This window comes from Trichogramma pretiosum, unplaced genomic scaffold (assembly GCF_000599845.2).
Source record: "Trichogramma pretiosum strain Unisexual culture from Peru unplaced genomic scaffold, Tpre_2.0 scaffold57, whole genome shotgun sequence".
NCBI lineage: Eukaryota > Metazoa > Arthropoda > Insecta > Hymenoptera > Trichogrammatidae > Trichogramma > Trichogramma pretiosum.
Genome location: NW_019641637.1, coordinates 1,060,295 through 1,081,666, shown reverse-complemented (window position 1 = coordinate 1,081,666; position 21,372 = coordinate 1,060,295). Strand labels below are relative to the sequence as shown.

The following is a 21,372-nucleotide window of genomic DNA, read 5'->3' as shown; positions in this document are numbered from 1 at the left end:
TCGCTGTTTACTCCAAGTCTGCATTTTTATCGACAGTCAAATTTATTGCGAAGCTCTGCTGACAGCGAACGTTCACAAAATTCGACACTTGCGTTCGATTATTCATTGAATGCAGAGTTTTCTCACGATTCTCTAGCTTAATCATTTTTCAACTAATATGGACGTTAAGGATAAAGTAGTAATTGTGACCGGAGGGGCTCGAGGTATCGGATATGCAATCGTCGAACATTTTTTAAAAAATGGAGCACAGGTCTGCACAGTATCAAGAGTGTCCTTATTCAAATAGCTAAGCTTTCAATTGAATTTTTTACTTCAGTATGTTGGCGTATTTGATCTGTTTGAAAGAGACGACGACCGAGTCACCAACAGTTTCAGCAAACTCGCCGGGACATTTGAAGAATCGAGATTCGAATACTACAGGTGCGACGTAACAGACGATAAACAGTTTCGAGGTACAGCTTCAGAAAAAAAATGTTTTCTCGTAAGTCGAGCTTTTGATTATCTTTGAATTTATGTTTGCAGACAATTATATGAAAGTTTTGAAGTTGAAAAACTACGTGGACGTTCTTGTCAATAATGCTGGCGTGGCAGATGAAAATAATTACGCTCGCATGATCGACATTAATTACGTAAGTCTTATGCGATTGCGCATAATCAACGTGAGCCGTTTAATATCATTGACTTTTACAGACGGCCGTCGTACGAGGAACTTTAATCGCAATTGAGCATATGAGATTAGACAAAGGTCACAAGGGTGGAGTTGTTGTAAACATCGCTTCATTTTTAGGTTTAGTCAACGCTTCTCTAGCACCTGTTTACAATGGCACAAAACACGCCGTTGTGTCTTTCACTCGTTCCATGAAGGTAGGCACTTGGTAGTTTTACTGAATATATGATTTCTAAATTCTAAATGTGATATTGCAACATTTGTTCGCAGTCACATTTTGACAAATTGGGTGTTCGAGTTAATGCTGTGTGCCCTGGTATGACGGTGACGGACATGATTGAACCGACAACTATGCGCAAAAATGTTTTTGAATTCGTTACTGACGAAATGGTGCACGAGCCTCTGAGCGTTTATCAACAGAAGTAAATTTGTATTTTTTAATTTTCCGAGTACATCTTAGCTTATACTAATATTATGTTTTCTATCCGTAGACCCGATAACGTTGCATTCGCCGTTGTAGAAATAGTTCTAAAAGGCAAGCCAGGAGACGTTTGGTTGGCTCAAAATGATGAGCCATACGTAAATACTGGAGAAGAAACTGATTTGAATAAGTTGCGAGTTCCTTTTTAATATTTTACAAAAACCACTGGACGAGTTTGAGTCTCTGCATATAAAAATCATCTGTTTCATACTGTTATCATTTTTTTCTATAAAATGTTATGCTTTTGGCATTTGACAAAAAAATTAAATGAGTGATTATTAACATGAAAATTGCAAACAAACTTCTTGCCTTTTTTCTGCATCAGTTGCGTGAAATTTATTTTAATACATTTTTTGACGCATTTATTGCATCACCACAATGCATTTGATTAGCGTTATGGCCGTGTCTTACGAGGCACATCGAGGCGTGCGTAAAACGTTCATAACGATGAACAGACGACAACGTGCTCTGCACGCGACATAAAAAGCCACGTAATTTTTCGTGCATTACCGAGCTTTCATAATACAAAGTCCTCGTGATTTGCACTTATAAATTTTAAAAGTTTCATAATTCATTAAATCTTACATATGAATACCTACAACTTCAATTTAATTCACTTGTCAGCATATAAATTAGTTTACGGACAAATCAACTAGGTGAAAATTACTCGACTAGATCAACAACCGCGAAACCAATACTTTTACTACATTCCTTGTTTTGATATTTTAATATCTTCTATTTATTTAAGATAGTAAACTCGGACTAACATGTAAACGCTTATACGAATATCGGATCCACTATATTAATTCGGTATATGATTTAAACAGTGATTTGATCACACAATCATTGACGATGGAAGTTCGAAACTAGATAATATGTGTTAAAATGAAAAAAAAACAGTTGTGCCTATTTGTAAGAAGTTAAAAAATCAAGCTAGAAGACGATTAGATTGTTGATCTAACGTAACGCGAAACGATAAGCACGTTTGCTGCAGCGTTAAAACTTTTAAAATGTATTTGAAGGACATCTCTTTACTTTCTTCGAATTAAATTAGTTAATAAAAGCTAAAGGTCTCATAGTGCAAAATGAAATGATGAATATATAGCTGAGAAGGGAGTTTTTGTTTTGGTACTGCAGAGGTTCAGCGTTTATTTTAATATGTTAATTGCAATATATGCGATGCGCATTTGCAGTCCGTCGCTTTCGATTAGCTCGTTACATTCGGCGAAATACGCGAGAGATATGTAGATGTAGGCTCGCCTTAGAGGGTGGATCGAACTCTGGTGTTTGCCTGGGTCCAAGTAACAACGCGCGCCCCTGCATAGACGCACACATAGGTACAGGTATATTACGCGATACGCACAACGCGCAGATCAAAGAGCATCGAGCTCGCGATTATCCGTCCGACGGGGCGAGAGGATTCACCGCAGCTATATAGGTGTTGCGTACCCGTGGGCATTGGCAGGCTTTTATACGCGCGCCTGCCAGAATATGCGAGTTTATTCTCGTGAATATCGACCACAAGGGCTTTTCCAAAATTTCGTAGAAATTCTATCCGGAATAGATGCAGCGATAGATACGGTAATGCATTTATCTCGAAGCTTTCGTGATAACTCGAGCTGAGATAACTTTTTCGAAGCGTAGACGAGCGACTCGCAGTCTCATTTTTCGATTACTATACGCTCGCTTTCTGCATCACGTTAAATTAGTTCGTGTACCTGATGTTATTTACGTTTCTTATCGTGCAGCAAGCCGATAAAATCCAAGTGACTTGTTTCGGTACATTCTTTACAACTTCAGTACAGCCGAATGGGTGTAGAAATTATTGAAATAACGAGTCGTTACTAATGATGACTCGTACGATTCATTTGAGCACTTTGATGCAGTACATGAAAAAAAAAAATTAACAATATTATCAGCATTTCGAGCAAATTTCAAATCATTAATCAGGTACTTGAGCACGCATCGAAATAAACATGTATCATCGAAATGTCGAAATTGCAAACTTTTCAAGAAGAATAATAAATAATGATAAATAAACTGGCGATAAATCTATCATACGGAAATCAACAAATAACTGTATCGCCAGTGGATAGAGAATACAATGAACTCTGGCTGACGAGTCGCGGGCTTTCGAGGAAAAAGTGCTGAAATGATCGATTGCTGCGTTGGCGCACGTTGCCGAAGCAGCTCGCTTCGTCCGATGCTCCTCGTCGTCGATGCTGCTGCTGCTGCTGCTGTACGAAGGGACGAGGAGTACTCGATTGAGAGAGAAAGAGAGCGACAATAAGGGAGGGGGACGCGTTCGGCAGCGCAACGCCCTTCGCGGTTTGCTTCGCCAATGGCTCGCCGACGCCCTCCGTGCGCGCTCGGATCAACCTCCCGCTGGCTCGAACCCTTAGAGGCCCCCGTGTGGAGGGGCTGCGCGCGCATTTCGCCACTCGGCATGATAGGACACTTGGGAATATTACCTACGCGAATCGAGAGAGAGAGAGAGAGAGAGAGACGTGCATATAACTCTGCACCTAAGCGGCTGTCTTACGCCGCTTTCACTCCAATATAATATGCATATGGCTTTTGCAGTAACACAGCGCAAAGTAGGTTCAAATAACGTAAACGACGAATCTGCTACATCATATATGCGTACGTGTATATCGCTGTAAATGCTAATCGTTTTCATTATTATCTCGATTGACAAAGTAGCCAACTTGTGTCGATCGTAATTGTTTGCCATTCAAAAAGCCAAACTCAAAGTTTAATCGAGTATACTAAACGGTGGAGTTGTTTTGCTTTAAAAACGAGAAACTGTATAACTCACTCAATTTTGTCGAGATTCGCGTCTGGCATCTGTGTGCCTATTCTTATAGTCATAAGTACAGATTTCAGACTAACAGACTTTTGAAACATTACCCAAATTTAGATTCTAACAAATTTGGGTAATCCATGCGAAGTTGCTTAATCTTTTAGAGTGACACGCATCACGGACCGATCACGTCGAATCCGCAAGTTTTTGCTTGGATTCTAATGAAAAGCTGTCCGGCAGTACGGAGCACGGCTTCTCGCTGGTGCACCTTGGTAACACCCCCCCTGGCGCGATTGAAGCGCAACGCGCGCACAGACGCATTATATAGGCGAGAACATCGCACACGCGTATTAATAGCGAGAGATGGGAATCCTGAGCCAGCCGCGCAGCAGCGGGAGCTTGCCAACAAGCTGTCACTTTGCGTAATTCACGCAGCATTCGGTATCATAGCCGTGCCAATATAGCGAAAACATCCAACGGCTTCGCGCATACGTCGCGCGTACCGTACGTCTGCGTGCACCCACACACACACGCTTATAAAATATAGCTATCCCCGACTCTTGACTCGTCGTCGCTCTATTTGCCGTACATCTCGCGCCGCCCTAGACACCCCAGCCCCCTACATTATGGACAGCTATCACTTTACACTCGTAGCTTTTATGTATTTTTATTACGCTCTAACGAACGAAGATCCTGCTCTCGCTGCACCCACCTACACAACTTTACCTTCCAAATTACAACATCAATCGTGCGAAAAACAGACTCGCCGATCGCAAAAATTCGGTCGATACATCTAGCGTTTTCTGTTTCTTAATATCGTTGTGCGAGCAATTTTTTCCTTTCCTGGATTCTGGGCCCTTTTCCAATTATATTGTACTTGATTCGTGGAGATGAGTTCAAGGTAAAAGTCTATTCGAAATTGTGAATAATCACAGCAAAACATCAAAGAGCTGCGTTTGTGTTATTTATTCAAAGTAAAACGCTTTTATCAGAAAATTTCATACGTGTTGCTGCATGAATTGAAGTGCAATGCTGTTCCAAAAACTTTCATCGGAACTAATGAAATTGCAAGAAAATCTGTAGAAAAAATTTAAAACTTCGAGAAACGTCCATCGTTGTGATAATTACAAGTTTTGGATTTTTAATCGTGAGTCGAGCAAAGGCAATATCGACAGATGGAATAAAATACATGGGCAGCTTAGATTGCGCGAACGAGGGAGCTTAAATTTTCCAGCCGACTGACTCGCGCCTGGCTCGCTGCTCTCGGCCCTCTGACAAATCTAGCCTTTGATTTGCTCGATTATATGTGCCTTTTGCCGAGAGACAGGACAGGTGTAACGACGGCTTTGTTCGTTTGATCTGTGTGCATGTGTAAGGCAAAGACAACTTCAGCTGCTCTAGGCCGGCTTGATTCTTGCACCGAGACTCGACCTTTATATAATATATACCTGCGTGCACACAGCTGAAGAAAGAGTGTTAATTTACATGACAGAAAGCGTAGGAGACTCGTACTTTTTCCGCCCTTTTACAACTGCTCAACTTCATTTTCTTAATTAACTTGCAAATTAGACTCGAATTTTACTTACATTATAATAAAACTTATTCGATGTTACATTTATCATAAATTCACTTGTCCGTGCTCTTGTTCAAACGTTATGGCCATTAATTTATCTGTAAAAAAACTCGTAGTATAGCGACAGGTAATAATTTGAACATTTTGCCTCCGATCATTTGAAATTATTTAAAGTTAAAAATAATATACTGAGAGTTTTAAAGGACGCGACAGTCCAGGCTGAGATAAAACAGCCCAAGGGGTTGTCTGGCACCTAATTAGAGTAACGTCAGAATCTTCAGACGCGTTAACCCCGTGCTCGGCTCGGCGCTCGTTTAATAATAAAAATAATAATAAAATAATAACAATAGAATTATACATAATCCAAGCTGTGCTCGGAGAAATATTATAATATGGCGCGGAGAGACGCTGTTTTACGTATATATACGCAGGTTTGCGCTCGCAGCGAAGAAAATTCTTTTCACGCGCTCGCTTCCTACCTACAATGGGATGATAAAGTTTTCTTTGGGCGCCGAACGAGAGAGTCTCTTTCTCCTCTTTGAAAGCTCCTCTCCGTTCAGCCGCCGCCGCTACCTCCACTCCTGCGCTTATATATACCAAACTTTCGCGCTCTATATCTATATGTCTGGCTCGGCGCGTAAAGCTCGAGGGTAAGATGAAGAGGCAAGGAAGCTTTCATATGAAAGTACCTTCTTCGATATCATCTCATTTTGTTTCAATTTTTTTTCCTCCTTTTTCCTCTTCTTTTACTTACTGCTCTTTTGGCTTTTTCCTGGTATCTTCTCTTACTCTTCTGCATATAACTCATATAATACATTGTACAATATTTTACTCCAAAGACTCCAAAGAAAGTTTAAATATATTTATTAATTATGCTGTAACTCATTATAATTTTCCAATCGAACAAAGGGCTAAAAATTGAGCAATTTTACGATTCAATGGAGCTCTTAGGTAAAATTCACTATTTTCCAAGGTAACAATTCCATACAAAAAATGGTGCCACATCACCGTAAAGCTTGTAAAAATCAAAACATTAATCTCTCGGTCAACAATAGCTTGATATTGTTTTATAGGCCACTTGAACTCAAATGGTAAGATAATGGATTGTATGACGCTTTGGTGATGTGGAGAATCGCCAACAGCGAACCAAACGTAAAGCTTTATTTTTCCATTCTGATCCCATTTTGATCGTGGAAGATCACCGACTACACCCTGACACGGGCTCTTTCTGCGGCTCCGAGCCAGTTGCGGCTTTTTTCAGGTTACGACTGTAATAAGAGAAAATAATTGAGCTGTCAACGACACTGCTCGCCGTTGTGAAGCTTAAGTAGGCATTTCATGCGTTATATTCTATACGCGACAATGATTATGACTTAGCTTTTGTGTCGACGAGGGGGTGGGACACTGCTGCACAGTGAAATTCATTATATTGTCTACTTGTTATGCATAGATCGGTATAGATTATCATTTCAGACGATAATACTCGTAGCGTCGTTATCGCTCGTATCGCATTTTTTTTTACACTCAAACGAAAACTCACTATCAAGTTGTGATTCTATACCTTCAACGATAACCACGGACTCGCACAGTCTTGTGCAATTTCATAATGCGAGCCGAGCGTATATTGGTAGAGCGAGCAAAGAAAACAAAGTAGTAAATACAGAAAAACCTATACTTTGCTCCACACCCCAAGGCGTGTGTATTATTTTTAGGGTAAATGGACCTGCGACTACTAACGAGAGATTCGAACGAATATTGAGTCCGGAGAGGAGAAATCCAGATTATAAATACCACCGAATAATCAATCATTGATTCGAGTATTCAATTATTCAATCATTAAGGGCTCAAAGGGGGCTTAAAATCGAAAAAAAATTTATTTCATTTTCAAGTAGGATTTTTTGTCACCTTTCCATTACATTTTTTAAAATTTCAAAATTTTGATCACTCACTGAGATACAGCTGTTTTCGTGAGCCATTTTCGTATACTTTGCGTGTTAAATTTTTTCTTCTTTTGCCTTTTCTGGCGCTTACGTTTTTAAAAAGTGCACCTCAGGGTCGTGTACACTTCTTCAGAACATCAATGATTACGGTCGCCACCTTGGGCGTACCAATCCGACCCTTAAGTCACCCAGCACAAACACTGGAGCACAATTTTTTTTCATTTTATGTTTTTTTTGTGACCTCCATCATGAATCTACTGATTGAAAGTGACTTATGAGTTCGATCACCTCGCCCGAGGTTGTGACCGTAACCATACGAAAATGGCTTAAGGAAACAGCAGTATCTCAGTGAATGATCAAAATTTTGAAGTTTCAAAAAATGCAATGGAAAGGAGACAAAAAATCCTACTCGAAAATAAAATAAATTTTTTTTCGATTTTAAGCCCCCTTTGAGTCCTTAAGGACAACGAAAAAAAGTATCGAGAGAAAAATATAATAATCTTAGCGAGGCACAAGTAGTTGGTTTTATTTTTCTTGAAAATTTGCGAAAGCTAGGGAGAAGTACGCGCGATAAATGAGAAAAAGGGATTTCGTCGTGATAACGCGAGCTCATCGAGCTTACGTAATATTTCATAACTATGCGTACAATGAAGCTCAAGATAATTATGCGTCTGCGCCTCGGGGCTAAAAGTACTATCATAGTTGAAAGAGAAAAAAAAGGGCCTACGAGCGAGTGAGAGAGAAATAGATCCAAGTTGGGCTTGGCGTCACGGGTGCCGTGAACGATATTATATATGTCCATAGCAACCCCAACAATATAAGTGCAATTTCACTTAAAGCTCTATCATCAACATTGTGACATAAAAGAGCATTAGACGTATCCCGTCTTTGGGAGCGCGCGGGGTGGATCAAGCCTGAAATAATACCTGCTAATGGCCCGGAAGTTTTAAGGTGACGAGTTTACGCCAGTTCATGTGGATCTACACGTATATAGCTGTCCCTGCAAGGGTGTGCTAATTTGTATTTCATCATCAAATACAACATAAAAGTATCATCGCTTATATTGAGCTTTGCTGCCTTTTGTCAACATAATGTTCTTGATGGTATAATGACCTGAGAATTTATTTTCTTTCTTTAATTTTTTTAAATTGCAAGAGTTATTTATTTGAAAGGATTGTCTTTAAATTATGTATTTTTATTATGTTTGAAATTTTATTGATGATACTCAAGTAGATAGACAAATTTTTATCGCAAAACATGACAAATAAATTGGAACATTGTTATTTTAAATATAAACTAGATTAGAGTGGTCACGAATCGTGTTTTTTCAGGATACCTACTTTCCATAATCAAGCAGATATAAATCTGTCGATCGGAAATCGTAAGAAGTGCAGCATGGAAGCGTAGCTTAATAAGAATAAATGGTAGGTACAATTTAAGCAAAATCAAAGCTGTACGCTTGCAAGAATATATGTATATAAATAGTCGACAATGCTTACGCAAACGCAAAACCAGTGTACATTATACGCCTCGCGTACGGCATTTGTCGCGTGAAATAATTAATTAACACGGGGCAGTGGCAGCAGCTTCGCCTTGGCGCATTATAATTGCGTCGCTAGAGGTTTTAATGAAAAGCCTCGGCAAGCGCACAGCAACGTCTATACTCAACTTTTCTCTCTCTCTCTCTCTCTCTCTTGCTGGCGTAAAAAGTGCAAATTATCGTTATAACCGGCCGAGCTATATAACAGCTCGAATACTCCATGCTTGCCTTATTTGATGTTTCATGCTATGCTGAATTTAGAACGAGAGAGAGAGAGAGAAATGGTAAATTGTAACGCGCCCCGAGCCAGTTTAGTTGCTGTATAAAAAGCTCCGTAATATATAATATTTGCTTTGAACGAGAGCTTGTTGTTATCGTTTTCGCTGTTCTGCGCTAGCGTAACTCTGAATCAGTCACGATTATATTGATTCAGATTTTACATTAAATTCATGATTTTCGTTGTAATAAAAAATCACTACTAGCATTGAATATATACGGCGAATGAACCAATAGGTCAATACATTAAAGAATTATACTGCAGCAAGTACAGTCGTTTTCATGAGCTACTATTAAAATTCATAAAAGTGAACGCATCGAGTTATTTGCGCGGAGAGTAAATAAGAGCCGAGTCTGCTGCTGCGCTCAAGCGACATAAAATTGACCCAAAGTGGCGCCTCGATATCCTTTATTCATATTGGCGCGAAGGTCTCGAGTCGCACGCCTCGCAAAATAAACTTCTTATTTATCCACTAATTATGAGACGGAGAAAGAGAGAAATGCGAAACACGCGTCGGACTGCTGTCCTTATACGCCCGCACAACATTATTTAAGCAACGAGCTCGACTTGTGTTACGCTATTGACTCTCTAGTATTATACAATATAATAATATACATTTAGCTTGTGTGTAGTAGAATAATAGCAGTGGGAGCAGCAGCTCTACGCACATAAAACAACGGTAGTCAAATCAAACATTAGCCTATTAACTGGGTCAACAACTATGCATATAATAACGTCGCACATTACTGCTTTTCATCAGCTCCAACTAGTCTCAGCTTCTTGATTTGTCATTTCATTTTCTACTTCAGGAGATTTTTATTTTTATTTTTTCACTCTCTCTCTCTCTCTCTCTCTTTAATAGATTTTAGCGTAACACTATAATTTTGTTCACCCATACATGTTTTCAAGCTTTTGAGCTGCTCTCCACTGATCGATAGTACGATCAAAGACCGGAGCGTGGCCGATTTCTCCGTGCAAGGGGTATGAAGTGTTCAAAGCTAAGTAGTAATTTTAACACCTTTGAATCACGCCTCACACTCGCGTGGAAAAAGCCTCGTTACGAACGAGACAGTATTTATTTAGTGTAATCGAGCGAATAAATAGTGAATTAGGAACGTCGATCAAGCTGCGCAAAGACGATAGAAATCATGACGAAATGTACAAATAAGCAAGTAAATTTTCGTCAAACACTTGGTATGCGCTTTCGACAATTGTATTTTTTTTCACCGTGTGCTTTCCGCGCGACAATGGGAGAGAACTTGAGTAGATGCGCTCGTGGAAGAAAGGAATTAGGCAGAGGTACGAAGAAACTTAGTCCATAATGTCGGTGAATAATCGCGTCGATGAAGCGCAAAGCCAATCGCTTTCCGAGTTCTCGTCCTAGTGGAAAAGCCGGAGGGACGAAAACTTATTCGAAACTTGGACCGATCTCACGACTGGCTGGGCAATTGCGACTTTGAGGCTGCACCGCGAAACCGTAATCCTCGCGCACAATCGAGTGCTGAGATCGATCGAGCGTGCCAACTCTTACAATCATCGTCTTGTGTACACACGCGTTTTATACTTTTATAATACGCATCTGTACGTGCGCACGAGCGTCTTATACTTTTGTCCTGGCCCTGCACACGTTCGACCTGCATTCGGCGGCCCAAGGCATGTAATACAGATAAAGGTGTTTTTTACTTAGCCTTAAAAAGAAATTGAAACTGACCGAGCGAATTTAACGATCTACTTCTTACGAAGATTACATTAATTTTTTGAGCTTCGTGTATCGAGCGATCGATTTTACTGCTTTACACGAATGTGTGGAAAGGAAGGCGTGATTTTTCCGATGGGATAATATTTTCATTAAAACCAGCTTTCGGTACTCTTTGATAATCGGAAGTGCGAGAGCCACTGTAATAACAGTTAATAATCATGTACAAGGCCGAACAATCCATACCTTTCAACTTCAATTGTTTCGGCACTCAAAAATCTGTAGAAAATTAGTCGATACGTTATAAACATACGCGTGACTGGCGGCTCGCTCTTACTCCCTTCTTGATACTTTCAAATTTTTGAAAGCAGCCTCCAAAATCTGCTGTGTACTTAAAACATGTACTTCAACGAGGCGCTCTTTTTGATGCCCACAGCTCAAATCGACGCTACGTCTACCAGCTCGTGTTTGCGCTTTGGTCTAGTTTTTTCAAGCTAAAATGCAGCCAGTCGCTCAATCGTTTGCGCAGATGTATGCACGAGTTCCAGCTCGCTACTCGAATACCTCTTGCAGACTCCGATCCAAAGATGTGGCGACTTAGAACGGATTGAAAAAAACGTCCAGCACACTCCTCGGTGCGATTGTTTTTGCTTGAACATTGAAAAATTCGATCGATTAAAAATCTGTTTTTCACGCCAAGCGCTCAGGCGCTCAATCGATTATCTCTCTACATCGAGCAGTATGACTACATACACACGCGGATGTATAGTATCTGCGTTCGCGTCAACAGACGGTACTGTTTGAATTATTATTCAGATGATATTCAAATGACGCGTGTCAGAGAAGCCCAGCGCGCGGGCCAGCCGACCCGAGCGAAAATATTTTCTCAGATAACAATCTCGTAGCGCGTGTGCAGTGTCGCGACGACGCGAGCCCTTTAAATACCGCTATGGGGTGCGCTCGGTCCATCGAGCAGATTTTAACTTTTCAAGATAGCTCCAGCCCGGTTAGTTCACGTCTAATGCAAGAACATCCTTTTATTATTTGCTTACTGGTTTTTAAACGCACTCCCATATAACATACTCCACATCGAATCCGCGACCTTTCTACGTATCTATATCAAAACATATTTGAAAATCATCAATGCGCTACTTTTTCAATTCAAATAATTCTTTATTTTTTTCACGACATACCTTTTATTGATTTATTTATTAGAATATCTGCGGGCACAGTCATCTGAAAATGTTCAGGATTTTGAGGCATCGAAGTAGAATTGTATTCAATATTTTCTACCAATATAAATTATCAATGTTTTATTTAAAATAACTTTTTCCATTAACAAAAAATATTCATAAAGTCTGTTTAATCTTACTGATTAGGTTTTTTTTATATTTAACGGTGGATTAGTTGCAATGCACGTCCTGCCATGACAGGTATCCATTTTTTTTAAACGATTACGGAAACGATGTCGTTTTCGTGAACCCATTGAAACCCTCATATTGTTCATTTGAAATTCATCCTTAAGCATGTCATAAAACTCAACAAAGTCCTAAAATTATAACAGGTACGAACGATCAGTATCAATAAAAATCAGTTGTTTGAGAGCTCAAAGGGACTTGCATTGTTTGAAAAATAATTTCTCTATCTACCATTGCAAATAAAAACTTTTCATACAATTGAAAAATGAAAGTTCGATTAAATAGCTTTATATCAATTGTAGGTAATTAGAATTTCCAAATGTCATTAAAAGCATGCGAAAAATTAATTTTCAACGTTAATTTTCACCCTTTGAATGTTATAAGTGGGTCTTATAAAGAAACAAAATGTACCTCGTTATCTTTGAAGACACAAAAAACATTGTCTTCATCTTTGGTAACTCTTCGCACGCAACTGTAGGTGTTGTTGGCGACATCTTGGCATTTGCAAGAATAATCTTTGCTACAATGCTGTTAATCACGTAAAAATTGCACATCAAGTAGAGGAATAATTTGTAAGTACTTATTAGCGTGGCTTCAATGAATTTATAATATACATACGCTAAGATTGATGTCGTTATCACTTGGACAACCAGTGCTTTGCTTAGATTCAGATTTTTCTCCCTTGTACTCCACCAGAACTGTACGATCCTGAACAGTGTAATTGAGTAGCGACATTCCATCGGAAGGCACCTCGATTCCTGCGATATCAAGAATCGTAGCAAACAGATCGACGCTGCTAACCGTCGAATTGACACGAGTCGCTCGATCGATACCTGGCCCTCGAATAAGCAGAGGCACACGAATGTCTGTTTCGTAGGGCTGTCGTTTGTCGTAGGGTTGGCTGAATTGGCCTTCAACAATTTCCAAGATGTAGTAAAAAAAATCTGCTAAACATTTTAATTAAAATTACCTATATGATAACCGTTATCGGACGTGAAAATGATATAAGTCTCGTTTAGAAGTCCTTGCGACGACAATTGAGAATACACAGCTTCAACGAGTTCGTCTACCGCTACGAGGGTCTCCCAGCGCCTACGATAGATTTCGTCTAGTTTCTTGACGACGTTCGAAGGCAGTGGCGAAGGACCCATTCGTACAAGCCAATGTTTGTCCTGCGAAATTTCATCCGTATAGATAATTACTTTTGAGCGGTCACTTGGACGCGAGGATAAAATTCGACTTTACAGGCGACTGACCTTTTGAGATATAGTGTTGAAGTTAGGGGTCCGTTTGGCTGTTTTACCTTTGTACTTGTCGTTGTGACGAGGAGCCGGAGTGAAGGGTTCGTGAGGAGCCGGTGGAGCCAGTACCATTAAAAATGGTTCCTCGGCTTTTTGCTGTCTCAAAAAGTTCAGGCCAAAACCTTTCTGAAAATTCATTGAACAAGTATTTTTTATTTGGTAAAATTCATAAAATTGACTGCTATTGGTACTTAGTACTCACAATTACGTCGGTCAGGTAATCATTCGGCGAAGTCCCATACTTTCTTTCCTTGCCATTGATGGATAAAGAATAAGAATAATACTTGGAATTTCCAACCAAGCCGTACCAAGCATCCCAACCTGCTGGGACACGTGACACTCCTCCGGCTTTTTCGTTTCCATACTAAAGCGATAATAAGCACCAATTATACAATTAATACTATTATAAACATGATAATATTTTAGATCTCAAAATTGACTGTTTGCAGAACTCGACTTTACCTTATTCAAATATTTGCCAGCGTAAAATGTCTTGTAATTTTGCTGGCGTTTGAGAATAGCAGCGAAGGTATTATTTTCGTGTTCGACTTGCCATTGCTTTCCGTTGCAGCCACCGGCCAATGAGTTGTCGTAGGTACCGTGATTATGTTGATACTTGCCCGTTAGGATAGAGGCGCGATTCGGACAGCATATTGGTGAAGCTGCAAACTGTAAATATCGCGATATCGTGGTGTAGCTCAATAAATTTCGGAATATAATGCTTTTACCGCTTTATCAAAGGTCACTCCTTCTTCTCCGATGAATTTTCGCGTATTTGCCAATGGTTCCTAAAACAACCTTACGAACTTACAATTTTTTTACGTACACGAGTTAATTTTGATTACACATTACGAACCATCCCATCGAGGACAGAGTCCAAATCGTCGGCAACGATTAGAACTATATTTTTGCTCGTACATTTCCCAGCAAATAACAACAAAAGAAACGGAAAGTAATGTAACACACTCATATTATAAGTCTGCAGTCAAGCAGACGCTGTGCGACTGCTTGATAATACGATACGGTTATTAAGTGCTTGATTGTATTCAATTCTACAGGGATTCCCTGCACACATTCAAATATCTTCTGCTCTTGCGACAGCATCCAATGTATCTTTGTTTCTATTTAAACTTTAAAGAGATAAAGATAGTCTAATCTTCAAATAGGACTTACATAAATATTGTTGATTTATTATAACTTGAAATGATGTTTGTGGGATTTTTTCAGATTATTTTCTTTTTTAACGACAATTGTGGAGGAGGGCAGGAAAAAACTTTTATAATTTTCATAAATTCTTCATTTTATTCAATATTTTCTCCATGGGTTGTGAAAGAATTTACAGCCCCTATTTAATATTAACAATCTAATTCGATTATAAGAGTACATAAAACAAATCTGAAACTCAGTCGATTAAGTTCAATATTATTTTGGAATGGACACAAATTCATGATGAATATTACACAAATGCAAAATTCATTTTAAATAGTCGAAATTACAAGTAAATTTTTTAGAACGTATGGTAACATAGTTTTTATTCTAGACATTTCATTGTGCTTATAATAAAAAATCGTTTTCATAATTTTTTTCGTGTCAGCTCACAGAAGAAACGAGCTTTATAATAAGAGCATTTTCCGTTCATCATAATATTTTATTAATAGTTAGTTTATATACAGTCCGTTATTAATTCAGTACATTTATTAAATGATTGTTTTTACCAAAATGTCTTTACAAAAAGTTCAAGACAAGATCTATTTTACGTGCATACATTTTAATGAATCATATTCATTTTACTTAAGTAAATATTTACATAAAAAAAATACAAATGTGAACAATCACGATTATATTTAACAATAAATGAACACAAATTTAACTGCATATTCTTACCTACTCGAAAAAAATCACAAAACTACTGACTTCGTTAACGAAATAGTAAGAAATTGATACATCATACCTAGATTACTTTTTTGAAATTGTAAAACTCAAATGATTAATCGTCAAATTAATCGTACTGCTAGGCCTTCCTCGGCTTTACTTTTTTGCTAATGCTTTTAGCATTAATATTCTTAAGCTGCTCAGCAATAAGCTGTTCTTCTAATCGAGGGTCACTCGAAGCCAAAAGATTTTGTTGATTTTGAGAACTTTTTGTTGTCGATTTTCTCGACCATTTTTCAACAGTAGTGTTAAGCCAGGCTGAGAGAGCCTCACGGTTATAAAAAGCAATGGTAACAATCAGAATAAGCGGCAGTGGTAAATAAGTTATTTGACCGCCATCTCCATGATCGTGATGGCGTTCTCCATTGAAATGAAGTTCCGCATATTTGAAAGAGCTATTAGCTGTAAAGTAAAATGGCTTTATATCGTACTTATGCGTTGCTCTTGACAAAGTAGTTTCAAGTTGAACAAAGTATTTTTTGCCATCTATTTGAAGAGGCGGAAAATGCAAAATTACTCCACTATTGGTTGATTTCATGTGATTGTTATTATCTAATCTCAAAACGTGAATGGGCGAATCTGCCTGATCTTCGCGACAAAGTTTTACCTAAAAATTAAATTAGTTTTTAATCAGTATTTGTGGAAAATTTGAGCTCGGATAATTTTAAAAATTGATCATAAATTTTTCAAATACCTTGAGAGTACGGTAGTTTTCTGGATGAGTCGAAATAACTCTTACAGACACATCGGTACGAGATACTGGCTGTAGAGCCATAAGTTTAATGTCATAAACGTCTTGCGTTGCTTGAACGGCAATAGAACTCGGAATCGCTCTGAGACCACGAATATTGGTATCTTCCAGTTTTACCCTAATTGTGTACATGCACTAAAGAAAAGTTAATAAAAGTCATTATTCAAAAGTGATAAGATATTCAAGTGGATGGATTTAAAAATCAATAATACTTTAGGCTCGAGTCCTCTGATTCTCCAGCTTCCATCAGCTTTAGTAACAACTTCCTCTTGTAAATGAGAACATTCCGCTTGACCTTTTGCTTCTACCACTAATCCTGCTTCTGGTTCACCATTCAAACAGCTGACAGTACCATAGGCACTGAAAGCTACTCGTCGACCTTGCAGAGATACTTTAACGCTTTTTCCCTCTTCAACCTTGATCATTTTTGAAGCGGGTTCAAAACGATATTCTTTCATTGTTGGTCGAAGATAGTATTCACCCGGTGACAAAGAGTGGAAGGTTAAACTACCGTCCTCCATTGTTACGAGGTTTTTACGGTAGCTATGAGTCCCACCGTTACTACCTGATAAAGAAATCAACACACCCTGCAAGAAAAGTATGCTTTTAGACTCGTTACAAAAAATCATTATGATATGAATTACAATTAACATACTTGAAGTGGAACGGAGCCTGCAACGTCAATAGCTTGAACGTTGATTTCAGCTAATTTACGAGCAAGAAATTTATAGCCTGATGAGCCATCGTCGTGTTTCAAAACATAGCCCTCTTTTTTGGCTTCTATACTATATTCAATACTAGCATCAAGAGGTCCAATTTTGAATGATCCATCTTTTTGTGTCATTAATGTATGTACAGGGACTTCTTTGTCTACTCCAAAAATTTGAACTGACACTCCTTCTAGGGGTGGGGATATAGAACCGATAATGATCTGTTGAAAATAATAATAATTTTGTTGTTTAGATTCATTATTGGAGATAAATAGTCCTGATTAATAAATAATTTGAAATATATTTACTTTTCCTTGCTCTGCACGGAATATAGCTACATCATCATTACAATCTTCTGGACCTGTGACTTTTATAGATGGAGGATCAAAAAGTAAAGCTTCAGATGATGGAGAAATAACGTACGTTTCTCCAGTAACTGCCTCAAAAGAAAACATATACTTATATTTATCCCCATCTTTAACTGCTTTGAGATTTTTTTGGCTATAAAAAAAAATTTTTATTAATATTATAAGTTATCAGTCATAATGAATGTGTTAATATTACATACATAATTGGAGATTGACCGTCAGACTCTCCCTCAATTTTTACAGATACACCCTCCACAGATACAGCACTAATTATTTTTCCAGTTTGAGTGTGTTCAGAAGAAGATAAAATGATCGGAGTTTGTTCATTTGTATTCCATGAAAATGAATCTTTAGCATAAGTATGACAGCCTTTTGGGAAAAATTCATATTTTCCTGGCATAGTTATGCAGTGCCTAGTGCTTCCTTTCAAAAGTTGCAAGTACATTTTTTTATTTTGCTGAGAAGGTACTGCATATTCAACTTTAGTATTATGAGATGATATAAATGTAACAGAGTATCCTGTTTGGCGGAAAGGTGGTACGTTTGGAGGTTTTTCCGAAACAATTGTTACAAAGTGGTTTGAACTATCCCAGCAGAAAGTATCTGAGTCTATTATAACTTCATATTGTCCAGGCAGTACATCTTCAAAGATGTACTCTCCATCTAAAAAATTTTAGAGCATTATTTGCCATACTTTAGAATAATTAAACTGTTAAATAAAATCGTATTTACCTTTAGCTTTGACTGTTTTGCTTTCAACTAAATTATCTACCATTCTTAAAGTTATTTGTGTTTGTCCACATGTCTCTTTAGAATCTTTATCAGGTAAACAAACAATAGAGCCTTTCAGAGTGGCTTTGAGTTGCAAGAAGTTAACATCTTTGATTGGTGATGCAACTACATCTATGACACGATTGACAGGGAAGAACCTGGAATAAAGAAAATTTTTTTCAAATTCTTATCCAATCAATATTGTCAAAGTATATTGAATTATGTTTAACACTTACTGTAAACCTTTAGACTTTTCATGTTCATCAACAATAACACTGAGGTGATAGGTGTCTGGAGTAAGATACACAGACCACTCACCGGTATTTGGATTAATTTCAATTTCTTGCATTTTAGTTGAATCTTTCGATTTAACAAGCATTTTCCTATTTTCTAAACTAATTTTTGTTGTTGATGAAATTTTTCCTGATACTTTATATGATTTCGGAGTAATGATTGGTAATTCAGGATTGCTTGGCATTACTTTAACAGGCATTTCTTCAAAAAGCATATCATCTGCAGGAATAGAAAAAAAATTTTGAAATATTGTATAATGAAAAGAAAATTATGCTTACTTACTTTATTTGAAATATAATTATGAAAATTAAACTTCGAAAATTCCTATAATACTTACTTGCTTCAGCATAGAGTATGTATTGTTTGGCCTTGATATTATCAGTCTTATAAGCTCCATTTTTATCGGTAACAGCAATTTGCTTTTTTGATAAAAATACTTTTGCCCCAGCTAAAGGAATTGCTGGTTTTATGGATGCCATGACTTTTCCACTGATCGTAAAACCAGTTACTTTGAACTCCTGAGATAAAATTAAACTGTCTTGAACAACAGAAAATGGAAGTTCTGAAGGTTTGACATCAAATTTCGTTTTTGACCCAGCATAATGAGGAATAAGAGTATATTCTCCTGGAGATAAAGCAGGGAATGAAAATCTACCATTTTCATCAGAGAGAATGTGACACAAAGGCTTCTTTTTTGAATCAAAACCCTCAACTGGTTTAGTGGCACAATATTTTGCTTGGCCATTCTACAACAATTTTTTCAATGTATATTGTTTAATCATGAAGCCAAGTTATATAAAAATAACAATAAGGATTAGCTTTTACTTACACCATACAGTAAAAATGTTACTTTCCCAACTGGTTCTCCTTCAGTGGTAGTTACTCTTCCACCAACATCAAAACCAAATACACTCAAGTCACCATCTTTAATTTCAGTATTTCCTTCTTTAACAATGACACTAGTAGAGTGTTTTTCCATGTGCCATCTAAACTCAATATGTTTTATTATAAAAATGTTCAATAAGTAAAAAAGTAAAATTAAACTGAAATATTTGAAAGTTCAAAACTTTTTACGAAAATATTAAAATAATTCTTACATTGGATGACTAGCTACCAAAATATATTTTCCAGGCTGAACTGGAGTAAAGGAAAAAATTCCATTATCTGAAGTTGAAGTAGATCCCAAAAGTGTTGTATTATGCTCGTCATATAAGGAAACAGATATTCCTTTTGGTCCAGATTTTGTTTTGGATGTGACAACCTTGCCAGTTATACCAAAACCTTTGAAGACAAAATTTATATCACTTCCTTGACTGCACAAATCTTCACCTGAACCATCAATATTTAATATAACTTCTGTAGGTTCAAAACTCCAGCCGGTTGGAGGTTCCAATTTCAAATAATATTCTCCTTTATCATAAATTGGAAGGAAGTAATAACCAGTATTAGGAGCACACTCTGTGTGATCTTTTAAACTTCCTGATTTGGTAAATCTGAAAATAAATTAAAAATAATAAGTAAATCTCTAAGATAAGACAAATATGCAACTATTACATAGCTTGAATGACATTTATTTACAACTCTCCCTGGTATTGAAATATGATTTGTCTTGATTGATGAATTTAGAAGGGAAGAAATTATCAAGAACTTTAATAATTTATAATCTGCAGTTCAGAAAATTATTTAACAAATATTTTATGTTATGTTAAATCAACAGACTGTTAAAAATGTATTCAATTTCAACTGGTTGTTACATTTAGTGCTATATTTAAAGGAGATATTCATAGTTTCAGTTGAAGCAAAGAAACTTCCTTTGATGTTTTCTTTCATTTCTCTTTGTCATTTATAATTTTTAGCATAAATAATTTATTCAAACAATCAATTTTAGTGAACAGACTATAAAACGCCGGAAAGGTTAGGTCACAGTAAAATAATGAGCTTACAATTTGACAGTGATACGGCTAAAATCAATGTCGGCATGGCTTTTAACAAAACCGCCGCAGCCAAGGATCTCGTCAGTGGCAGAAACGAAGCTGACGAGGCCGAGTGCGAGGAGTATCAGGATCTGCATCCTGAATGCGATGCTGTGGCGATGACGTATATAATACTACTCGGTGTGCATGCCCTGTGTAGCGGACAACACTTTACTACGTCGAGTTGGAAGTTTGCGACGCGTGACTGATTAAGTATCCATCTGATGACGCGTCGATAATTGTTATTATGATTTCGTTAATAGACCTTAGTAGACTGATTATGGGCCTATTTTGAGAGCAGATACGACAATTCAAATAACTACTTTCTGGGTCTTTCATCGCATTGCAGGTGCTAATGGTCTGCTTTCAAATGCACGATGTATCATTGACGGTATTTAAATAAAAAGTCGCTTATATCTAATGAGAAGGTCGAAGCATTTAATATAATGATCCAAAAATGAACTGATTCAACGATATCAAACTATTCGTCATAACTGTATCTTAATTATGATTTTTACTCTGAAAATAGTTATCATTTTTAAATTAAAATAACCTTTGTCAAATGATAAAACCTCCATTTATTTTCATTATGTTCAGTAACAAATAAACAACAAAGTCGTTGCAAATAAATTTTGAGCGAAAAATTCATGAATATGTACTTTTGGTAATAATTTACAAGATTTTATTTTTTTTAAATTGCAATTTATAAATAATGTCGCCAGGTAAGTGCTATTTTCACTTTTACTAATAACTTATAATTGAGTCAATCCAAATGGAAAATATTCATCATTTTTCTAAACTTAATATTAATACCCCTGAAAAATAGATTTGCAGGTCGCACGACATGATCATGATCATTAATCAGTACATTTTTTTA

At 37.3% G+C, this 21,372-nt stretch overlaps 3 protein-coding genes across 3 annotated transcripts; 1 reads left to right on the top strand and 2 right to left on the bottom strand.

Annotated features, from left to right (window-relative positions):
* Positions 1–118: 118 nt before the first annotated feature.
* Positions 119–1,362, top strand: LOC106660570 (15-hydroxyprostaglandin dehydrogenase [NAD(+)]-like). The gene is made up of 6 exons (XM_014383599.2): positions 119–250; positions 317–452; positions 523–629; positions 691–864; positions 938–1,089; positions 1,159–1,362. The coding sequence occupies exons 1-6, from the start codon at positions 158–160 to the stop codon at positions 1,295–1,297; spliced, it is 801 nt and encodes a 266-aa protein (XP_014239085.1). The 5' UTR covers positions 119–157; the 3' UTR covers positions 1,298–1,362.
* A 10,863-nt stretch (positions 1,363–12,225) lies between these two features.
* LOC106653810 (N-acetylglucosamine-6-sulfatase-like) lies at positions 12,226–14,683 on the bottom strand. The gene is made up of 9 exons (XM_014373429.2): positions 14,553–14,683; positions 14,425–14,484; positions 14,159–14,365; positions 13,899–14,060; positions 13,652–13,822; positions 13,366–13,567; positions 13,014–13,306; positions 12,807–12,923; positions 12,226–12,526 (listed from the first exon to the last, which is right to left on the bottom strand). Exons 1-9 carry the CDS (start codon positions 14,664–14,666, stop codon positions 12,353–12,355), a joined length of 1,500 nt encoding a protein of 499 aa, XP_014228915.1. The 5' UTR covers positions 14,667–14,683; the 3' UTR covers positions 12,226–12,352.
* A 292-nt stretch (positions 14,684–14,975) lies between these two features.
* Positions 14,976–20,714, bottom strand: LOC106653733 (nodal modulator 3). Its single transcript, XM_014373313.2, has 12 exons — positions 20,466–20,714; positions 19,620–20,015; positions 19,352–19,508; positions 18,860–19,268; positions 18,465–18,741; positions 18,190–18,386; positions 17,658–18,120; positions 17,398–17,590; positions 17,035–17,310; positions 16,592–16,966; positions 16,323–16,514; positions 14,976–16,235 (listed from the first exon to the last, which is right to left on the bottom strand). The coding sequence occupies exons 1-12, from the start codon at positions 20,591–20,593 to the stop codon at positions 15,708–15,710; spliced, it is 3,591 nt and encodes a 1,196-aa protein (XP_014228799.1). The 5' UTR covers positions 20,594–20,714; the 3' UTR covers positions 14,976–15,707.
* Positions 20,715–21,372: the final 658 nt, after the last annotated feature.